The following is a 10,059-nucleotide window of genomic DNA, read 5'->3' as shown; positions in this document are numbered from 1 at the left end:
ACACAGAACTCTTCCCTGTGATGAATGAATGAATGGATGGATGAGGATGATGATGTGTTGGATACGAATGGTGTGATTTATGGAGAGGATAACATGCAAAGGAATTTGAAATTTAAATATTAAATATGAATGTCCAGTGTTATATTGCATGATGTTTTCTATGATTTGTTTTTAGCTTGAAAGTAATAAATGGACATGAACTTCTGAATATCTGGGTGTTTTTTAAAAATGCCTGTTGCAATAATGTTAAGTTATTTTAGAGGTGGAACCAGCGAGTTTAAAGTCTATCTCTGAAAAAAATTCTGAAATTATGCAAACTGAGCCCAAAAATGTAAAATTATGCGATTCTGTTAATTTTAACAAAGAATGATACTGGAAAATAAGAAATTATGCAAAAAATGATCAAATTTTGCTAAATTATGCAGGGTGCATAAACCACGGGGACAGATATGGAACCACTGGGCACAACTTAAGTAAGTGTATTGGTTTTAACCCTAAAATAGTTAAATTGCAGTTGAGGATTCACTCCCAGACTGAACTTAGCAGGGGAAGCCTATTACTTGGATACCTAGCCTTATAGACATCTAAGGAAACAGTTCGATCTCCTGGCGGAAGAAGCCTTATCCCTCCTGTTGGGGTCATTGAAGATTACCCTCACACAGATGGTATTTATAATACAAAAGGTCAAAAGTTTGTGGGAGGAACAACGGAGCAAACCAAAGAATAATAAACTGCACAATTTAACCCTACCCGTACGCCCTGATGTCATTTTGTACCCCCGGGGTTGTATTCTCCACATTTTAGAATACTTCTAGTACGAAGATCTCTTTGAAACTTTCAGTATTTCTCAAAAAATCATTTTTGACTGACTGCTATGCTAAGCGTACTGATCGGATTAACGAGTAAATTTCCTCTTTGGAAAGTGGTGTCACAAAGCTCCCCACGTCGTATGGATACGATAGTAAAACACGACGTATGGTTAGGGTTAACACTTTGTAGTCACCCAGCCAGCAGTACAAAATACCCCATCTGGTCACCCAGCCAGGAGAGCCACTGCAACAGACTTTTCGGGCCTGGCACAGAACTACGCCAGGTGACCGGAATGGATAATTGTCACCGGCGCAATTTTGTGCCTAGTGACCGTAAAATGTTAACTAAATGATATAAATCGTGTCAATGAGGGCTTAAAAACACCTACCACCTATGCCAGGAAAAAACAAAGCTGGGAGTGTTCTTTGGCCTACACTACACCATTTGTTCACTTTCATCTGACTGCATTAAAAAAATTCTAGCTCATTTATTAATTGACCAATGCGCACGGAACTTTGAAAGGCACTCCTGTAGGTCAGCAACTAAACAAATATATATATTTTTTAAAACATCTTGATCCGCTGAAGTTTCTTTATTTGGGCCCTATATTAAATACTGCCCTTTAAGTTAAAGCGTATACACAGGATCACTAAAATGTAAGGATTTACAGTAACCAATAATTCATTAAATTTTAGTGATCCTGTCTATGCGCTTTAAGGGCAGTATTTAATTTAATGATTTACAATAACCAACGTACTCATATGACCTTATGCAGCTGTGAACGCTGTAAAACTCTTACTAAAACAAAAACAGAGTAAACAGTAACCAAGCCGACAAATTGCTCATTTTTGAGACAGTGACACCAGACTTTGTGCTGTTAAAGCTAGAGAGGTGAACGGAGCAAGTGTAATTCCCTGTAAAGACTTCTCTGTTGACATCCACCCCTTGGTGCGGCGCTCATATGACCTTATGCAGTTGCTAGTGCCATAAAACCTCTACTAAAACTAAAACTATCTCCTTGCCTTATCATTTCACTTTATACATGGTTTCAACACAAAAGGATGGGGGTTTATAATTTTCTTCTAGTTCTTTGTTACTATTTTTACAAAAGAGTCAAGACAGATGTTGATTGTGTTTTAACTTTTAATATATATGTACGGTACTTTACATACACATTAATACGAAACAATTCATCGCAAAAACTGGATTCTGAGAGGTAGTATAAGTAATAACTCTACATTTGTAATCATCCCTTACTGTAAATTCAGTAAGTTTTGAGTTTTTTTGGGTTTTTTAAATTTTAAGAATCAAATGTCCAAAAAGACGCATTGAATTCATTGATCATTTCAAACATAACCAGATCCCTCATGCTGGCAAGACATGTTGGCTGCAAAGAAATACAATACAGCATGAACATAGCAAAACATGTATATCTGAGGCAATGTGGTGAAATGAGGCGCTCGTCAAAATAATGAAATCAGAAAATCTGCATTTTCCTGCCGATTTTGCTTCTTTTTTCTCAATTTTTGTTTTTTGGTTCAACACTTTTTATTAGCGAAAATCCCATTTCTGTGAATATTTCAAGGACAGAAGTTGATAAAAGGCTTTTAAAAAAAGTAAATTATTTGTTTCCAAGGTCTCTCAAGCTATTTAAGACACCAGATTTTGGCGGCCATTTCTCGCTAATTTTACCTCTGAAATCAGGCGACCCCCACCTCCTTCAATTGCAAATATATCGACTCCTATTCAGGACAGATTGGTAATTTTTGTATCGTAAACAAGACAAATGCACACGCTTTATTATAATGGTACCAATTACTCCATACCCAAAAATTGATGAGCGCCTGATTTCACCACATCATTTCAGGTCCTGAAGTTTGTTCTCAGTCCTCATAAATGACAACGTAAAAAGACAAATGCATGGCCATCTAAGACAGGTTTTTTTTAACTACTGGTTAATAAAATGTCAAATATTATAGTGGCCATGACAGCCACATTGGACAGGTTATCGTTTGAGGAAGTGCCATCATTAATGATATTTTGCCAGTCCTTTTCAGGAAACCGTATGCCACTTTTTCTTAAAATTGATTTTTTTAGCTTTCTCGTGGCCAAGATCTTTCCTTGCCAGTCTATATCTTTAATATGAGGATCGCGCTATACTGTAAATAACTTATTTATAGTCCGATCCTCACATCGAAAAAGATATGTTAGAGAAAAATCTGCAGCCAGCGAAAAGCAAAAAAGTCGATACCGGTATTAGAAAAATGTGGCACACACGTTTCTTGAACTGACCTGTCCTTATAAAAAACACAAGGGTGAAAAATGGAAATTGGCAGTCTGCACAGGTGGTTTTCTTATACAGACGGCCATCTAGCCAGGTTTTGACTACAGAATCAGGCTTGACAGAAGTACCAGCTAAGGTCAATTTTACAGGGTGTAATCTAATGAGAGTCATGGACAAGAGTTTAAGTCATAATAATAATAATATATATTTATATAGCGCATTTCCAAAAAAGTAGCTCAATGAGCTTTACATTGGAATACCCATTTTTCAAAAAAACCTTTCTTACTCCTTTCTTTCTTCTCATGCAGTATATATTAATGAACACACACACACACACACACCCACACACACACACAGACTATTTTCATCCAGACATAGGAACAAAACAACTATTAAGAAAAATAACGTTAAAAGCTTATGAAGGATAGGCCTGTAGGAACAGAACATGTTTAAGGTGGCTTTTGAAGCTATCTAGAGTTTTTATTAGTCTTAGTTTCATGGGTAATCTGTTCCACATAAATGGACCAAGATATGAGAAAGATCTCTCTCCATATGATTTGTATGATTTTACAGGTGTCACAAGTAGTAGTAGGGTGTTATCGTTCGATGATCTTAGGTTTCTCCCTGGCTTATATATACTGATAAGTTCTTGTCGATAAAAAGGAAAAAAAGTCATGGTGTCGCAGCAGAGGTAGTCTTGGTTCTATTGGTTCGGTTAATAGTGTTGACTGGTCTTGCATACAACTAAAAATGGAGTTATATTACATCTCCCCTGGATGGTTAATGTTTCCCTGACTCCATCTATCCAGGTCTTTCTCGGTCGCCCTCATGCCTTGTTGCCATCCAATTTTTTTATGTAGGCACGTTGTGCTGGATTGTGTGTTGGTAATCGTAGGAGATGTCCGAACCATTAGATTCTTTGGTGTTTGATGTGACGCAAGACATCATTTGTGCCCACCATTTTTCGGATTATTGAGTTTCTAATTTTGTCTCGCCTTGTCTTGTTTCTGCTTTCTCCCATATCATATATACAAAATGACAATGTCTTCAGATTTATATCGATAAAATTACCCCAGAACACATTGAAAAACCTATTTTCAAAGCCAGCAGCCAGTGTAATTAGATAATAAAAGCAAAAAAGGAGCGAAATGCAGGATGTTGGTGCATAATGTTAATGTTCTTCAGTTATTATCACAGAGCACTGAGCATTATAAAACATTTGCAAGGAAACCAGCATTCCTTTAACCTCAAGAAAATGTATGTATGAAGACATTCTTATTGCTTTTCATCGGAGAACTTTGGGTTATCAATTGCACACCCAACAATAATATTCTTCAGATGAAAACATCTATTACGAGGTACATTGGTTTCCAAGAAATTAGAAATTAAAATAGACTATATGATGGAATTACATAAACGGTACCTATATATACATTAATATATTTATATATATATATACATATATTTTAAAGAAATACAGGTATAGAAAGGTATCATAATATAATAAAGGAGCTGACTCAAAATTTTGTACACCTAAACGCTTGGAGCCCGAATGATAATAACAAAATTCTGATGACATTAAAATGCGAAGTGTACATTAGATTCTTGCAGTTGCGAACCTTTGAGTACGGAACAGTGAAGGGTATTTTCAGAGACAGAAACAGAGAGAAAAAAGAGGGTAGAGACACAGAAGCTAATTGAGAAAAGTGGATCAGAAAGACTGAAAAAGAGAACGAGAAATTATTTCATAAATTTAATACAATAAAGACAAAAATAGTTTAATACAGTTTGCAAGCCCTTCAGTGCTAATTAAATGATGTTCAGAAAACTGAAGGGGTAATGTACTACTCTGGATGTGTGTACATGTGTGAGTGTGTGCGTGTGCGTGCGTGTGTGTGAGTGTTTGTGTGTGTGCGCATGTGTGTATAAAATATATACACATACACACATTATAAGTCATGAACTTTCCATTTTACAAAAAAGTCAACTATTTCACCACTTCCTTCATGAGAATTAATTCACAAAAAGCAAGAAAAAATGATTAGTTCCTTTACAAGTAGGAAATCCCTGAGATATTGATGAAAACATAACTCTTGCAAAAATTCATGATAAAAATGAAAGTACTATATATATAAAAAAGTTTTAAAAATAAATATGCTGATCTCCAAGCATGTAAGAAGACACTGCGTACCGACATCAATATCAAATTGGTCTGGCCATTTAGTGCCTTCTTGACAATTGCATAGTGCACATAAATGTACAGTAAAGCCTTGGTATAACGTATGCACCTTAAAATATACTATCAGCCGTAACGATCACTTTCTGAAGCCTGCGTCCCATCTTGTATTTTTACTCTTTATGACCAACACACACCTCGGCTAAGACTTTCAAGACCTTGGTCTGAAAGAAGTATGTTTTTTGTTATACCATGGTTTTACTGTCTATATATAAGCTGTACCATAAATTTGAATAAATTAAATGAAGAGCTAATAAAATGAAACGCACAAGTGACAACGAAAGCTTGCAATATAATATCATACAATGTACAAACTTGTTGATCTGTTATTGGTGGGGAAGGCTTGGTGGAATGAACTCTTTTTTAGCTACCGTTCTAATGATAAAATAGAATTCTAAACATCTTTCCCGCAACACCTCATGATAAACTGAACAAAAAGAGCCAGCCCCACAAAGATGAACATGAGAGGAGCGAAGAGAATAGAGAGGAATGTAGCTCCGTTGCATCCGTACCGTCGTGGTTTGCCGTGGATCATGAGTAGATACTGCTCAAACTGCTCGCGAGCGAGTTTGTCCTCAATGAACGGGTAGGAAGCTCCGAGCCTGCACGCAGCAGCAAAACCCGAGATTATTCCGATTTCATGGGTGTTGATGAGCGTGTAGGACCCGCAGTACCACGTGTGTTTGGTGCCCTGCACGTAGCGCCACAAGGGCACGGTGAACGCAAAATGTTTCCAGGTGTGGGAGAACTGTCTCCACCACCGCGTGAATCTCACTTTGCTCTTGTCGATTTCATCGATGGTCCAAATGTCCTTGATCTTGTCATCCAAAAAGATGGTTTGGTATATATTCCGTCCCGTGTCTTTCAAGTGGGGCTGATAGTTTGAAAGATTGAAGGACATTTCAAGCTTCGACCTGTCGTTGGGGTCAGTACGGATGAAGTACTGATCAACGTCTTTGTGGAGTTCGTAATGTTTTTCCATGTACTCATCATCTTCATGGGTGAGTGTGACATCATTGTAATACCTAACATTACCAAGAGCTTTTTTCTCCAGATACGACGGTTGCTTTAAAACTCGGAGGACTGTTTCAGCGTCACAGGCAAAGATGATTTCATCAAAGACCTCTTCATTGTCAGCATCATCGACAACGTGGACTTTACCATTCCTTCTGATGACCGACGCAACAGCTCTGTTTGCGTGATATTGGGTTTCCATTTTGCGCATAATTGTTTGATACATGTCTCTCAGTTTAGGAAATGCGAACATCTCAGGAGTTTGGCTCAAAAGACACTCAGGGTCGTAATCGAAAAGCCGTAGGTCATCATCGAGGAACACTCTCGCCACAATTGCTGCCGATACATTTGGTGTTTGATTCCCAGTGCCGAAAAATAGCGCAGTCAGAGGGAAGACCATCTCGTAGCAGAATGCATCAGAGTAGCCAAACCACTTGAGAACTTTCGAGATGGGAATAAAAATGAAGAAAAATTCTAACTTGTTTATGATCTTCAACGTGCGACCAAAGCGTTTGATTTCATCCTTCAGTCGATCGATCAGATCGGTTTTTGTGTAGTTAGTCCAGGCTGTCGGCCCTTTTCCAAAAGAAATCATCATGTGGACGGGGGAACCGGAGAAGCCGAACTCTGACATCAGATTCAGCGTGTTCCGATACGTCGGACAGCCGCCCTGGACTCCATCGTTGATAACCAGGTCACCTGGTCCTGAGACATTCAAACAAAACAGAATTTTAGTTTTAGTAAGAGTTTTACTGCATTTGCAACACAATAAGGTCATATAAGTGCTGAAGATTAGAGGTGCTACAAGAGAGTAACAATCACAAAAAAGAAGAAGGAGAGATAAAGACAATATAATACGTTTGATACGAAAGAAGAAGCAAACCACACCAGAGCACCCGCCAACCACCCACTGAACAGAATTTTAAAAACCCTGGTCTTCATATCATACAGATATGATATCAGATGAAATTCACAAATTTCAATATTTTCAGAATTCACATCTTTACTTCATTTACAATTAGAGTGAAAGTTAAATGTTTTTGTATGTTGTGTGGCATCATAGTGAAATCAGACCCAAGTCAAAATAGTGAAATCGAAGAAATCTACATTTTTCCATCTGTTGGGCAATTTTCAGCGAAATTTTATTTCTTTCAAGTTCGGTTAAAACATGTATGCATTTTTAAATTCAAAAACACTGATCAAAGGCACAAAAATGTAAATTTGTAGTTTCCAAGGACACTCCCGCTTTGGCAGTTACCAAGTTTTGGCAATCTTTTTCTCAATAACTTTACCTTTGACACCAGGAGACCGCCACCTCCTTCCTTCAATCATATCTCAACCTCTTTTCATGATGAACGGGTATATATCTTTCCTCAAGAGCAAAATAAATGAACACACTTTAAGGCAAAACCAATAACTCCCAAGACCCCGAAATTTTACAACCAGCCTGGCTCCCTAAATGTCTGGACCACTATCTGTGGTGTTGTGGTTAGGAGCTCCACTGGCACATGCAGAAGAACTGAGTTTGATTCTCCAGCGGTGAGAAATTTTACTTGAGTGTCTTAGTCTTTCTTCTGGGCTGCTGCATCCCTCTCAGCCCCAGCGGCAGGGTTGAAAGCCTCCCCCCCTCCTGAATGATCCTAATTATGTTGATCGGGGTGTAAATTCACATTAAAAAAGTCAATAAAAATCAATAAAAATAAAAGAGCAAGGGGAGGGTGGAGGTGCAGGTGGGGGGGGGGGGGCAGACAAGATAAAAAGACGAGCAGGGAAATGTTCTATTACTATTGGTCTAACAACAATATTATTGTAGTTTCCCATCTCAAGAATGAATTCAACAGCAGCTCCTGATGTGTCCTACCTTCTATATGTTCCGAAGTAGCCACACCTCCAGGAAGTGACAACTTTTCCCACACTTGAACATCAAACTTGTCCGGATGTTTCCCCAAAGCGTAAGCCGCAGCAGTCCCCGAGGCTCCAGAACCCACGATAAGGACTCGCTTGCGCTTTGTCACCAACGGTTTTCTCGCAGTGGGCGGCATGTCCAACACAACGCTGGAGTCTCCCACTTTGTTGCTTTTACTACTGGGGCTACTTGGGACGCTGCCTTCCTGAGACGGAGAGCTACTACCACCGCTGATCCTGGAATGTTGTGACAGGGTGTCTGGTTGTCTACGAAAAGGAGGAAAAAAAAAATGTAAATAAAATATAGATCTATACAAAACACACAGCGGGGACCTTAGTTCATTCACATGTTTTTGCTCATTAAATATGTTTCATTCCTGAAGCGATGATGTAGCATTCGAGACTGAGAAAAAAATGTTACAAGCGGACAATGCAAACAAAATTAAAAATGAAATTCTTGATGAGAAAAAAACCCATTGGAGTTCTCAATTCATATTTTGTGATAAAAAAAGGAGCCGAAAAAATTTGACTATGTGCATTTACATAACCAAACCTGAATAGACTTTAAGATGAAAAGACCGCAAAATTTGTGAACAGAATATTTGGCAACTAGACCAGACAATATAGAAACCACATCTGAAGCTCACCAACTTAAAATGAAATGACTGCACAGCTATATTTAATAATAAAAAATTAAGCCCATTTTGCTTTGATAATTAATAATTCTACCTAAAACAAAAAAGGGTATTAAATACCCTGATTGCGGTGACTGTTTCATGAAAAAGAATTCAGTAAACCTAGATTATTATCATTATAATTTTATACCATTTCCTATACAGTTCACAATTAAGGTTTCACCTGCAGCAATCACAGCTTGGACTCATATCCTATTAAAGAAAAAGGCCTTTGATTGATCATGCAGTGATATCATAAAACGCATCAACCTCCACACTTTATATAAGACCACAAGAAAAGCAGCTGCAGTCATTGGCCTAGGCCTACACTCAATTTTATTTGTGTTATTGCTGTTCCTTATAATCTTATCACAGCATTCATAACAGTTCTTAATTGGTCCTAGTGGCTATAGTGGAAGATCAAAGAGACCTTCTTTGCACATCTCGATCCCACTTGATATAGGCTACTTGCATACACTTGACCCTTTTTGACATAGATCTAGATCTAGATCTAAATAAGATAGTCACCGCACACATCAAGACACTTACATGATGGTACTATGGTTTTCACCTGCTGACGATGTTTCTTTCATAACTTGCGTGTCTGTGGTAGTCATATCCCTAGAGTTCACAGAATTTACACATATAGAGCAATCGTATACAAGGCAAAAAACGACGTGTCGAGCATAGATGGTTCCACAGCACCCGTTTAACTCCCTCTCCACTCACAAGACATGAGTCAATAAAATGTGATCTGCTGCGAGCGTAACCTCATCAACATAATTTCCAGGACCAAATGTGGCTTGTGGAAGCAAAGCTGCTCTTACAACAGCTAAAAAATCCCCAGACGAAAGGTTTTTAACCGTCAAGAAGACTTCTTAACCGACAAACACTTACGTTCTTAATCTTCTTTACATAATTTAATTCCAGATTTCCGTGTCACTGCCCAGGCTCACATTTCATAACACAGCTCTGTTGTTTACGTCTAGTTGACCCCAAAAAGCTTCGGGTCATAACAGGACAGGTTGGCCCACATACGTGTATTATATAAAATCAGCAAAACACCAATTACATGTATAAGGACGGGAGGGTTCAGGTACACTATCGTCGTACTATGGGGGGAGGGGGGGTTCTCC

General features: G+C 38.2%; 3 protein-coding genes across 6 annotated transcripts in view; 2 read left to right on the top strand and 1 right to left on the bottom strand.

The window, feature by feature from the left end:
* Window positions 1–206, top strand: part of LOC106013595 (28S ribosomal protein S22, mitochondrial) — a 5,289-nt gene extending 5,083 nt beyond the window's left edge. The window contains exon 5 of the mRNA XM_035973163.1: window positions 1–206. Coding sequence (XP_035829056.1) covers window positions 1–21 — 21 coding nt within the window. The 3' untranslated portion in view covers window positions 22–206.
* Window positions 1–208, top strand: part of LOC101845051 (28S ribosomal protein S22, mitochondrial) — a 15,939-nt gene extending 15,731 nt beyond the window's left edge. The window contains exon 9 of one of the 3 annotated variants that reach the window (XR_004859310.1): window positions 94–208. The gene's annotated coding sequence lies outside the window, so the exon portion shown is untranslated. Of the gene's footprint in view, window positions 1–45 lie in introns of all 3 variants that reach the window. The other 2 variants (XM_005111297.2, XM_035973161.1) reach the window with 2 other exon arrangements.
* Window positions 209–5,606: 5,398 nt separating this feature from the next.
* Window positions 5,607–9,945, bottom strand: LOC101864185. 2 transcript variants are annotated; one of them, XM_005111295.3, is made up of 3 exons: window positions 9,821–9,945; window positions 8,206–8,516; window positions 5,607–7,049 (listed from the first exon to the last, which is right to left on the bottom strand). In XM_005111295.3, exons 2-3 carry the CDS (start codon window positions 8,384–8,386, stop codon window positions 5,725–5,727), a joined length of 1,506 nt encoding a protein of 501 aa, XP_005111352.1. In that variant the 5' UTR covers window positions 8,387–8,516; window positions 9,821–9,945; the 3' UTR covers window positions 5,607–5,724. The 2 variants fall into 2 exon arrangements, with proteins under 2 accessions (XP_005111352.1, XP_005111351.1); XM_005111294.2 differs by lacking the exon at window positions 9,821–9,945 and adding an exon at window positions 9,473–9,812.
* Window positions 9,946–10,059: the final 114 nt, after the last annotated feature.

The sequence above is a fragment of the Aplysia californica genome, unplaced genomic scaffold (genome assembly GCF_000002075.1).
Source record: "Aplysia californica isolate F4 #8 unplaced genomic scaffold, AplCal3.0 scaffold01038, whole genome shotgun sequence".
NCBI classification, from domain to species: Eukaryota; Metazoa; Mollusca; class Gastropoda; order Aplysiida; family Aplysiidae; genus Aplysia; species Aplysia californica.
This window is presented reverse-complemented; position numbering and strand designations above follow the sequence as displayed.

Bases quoted from the DNA above. Each gene is read 5' to 3' on its own strand.
- LOC101864185 (XM_005111294.2), bottom strand. From the start codon at position 9,540: ATGACTACCACAGACACGCAAGTTATGAAAGAAACATCGTCAGCAGGT. The intron at 8,517-9,472 runs GTAAGTGTCTTG...TCCTTTTCGTAG, and splicing joins GAAAACCATAGTACCATCAT to ACAACCAGACACCCTGTCAC. The intron at 7,050-8,205 runs GTAGGACACATC...TGAATGTCTCAG, and splicing joins TACTTCGGAACATATAGAAG to GACCAGGTGACCTGGTTATC.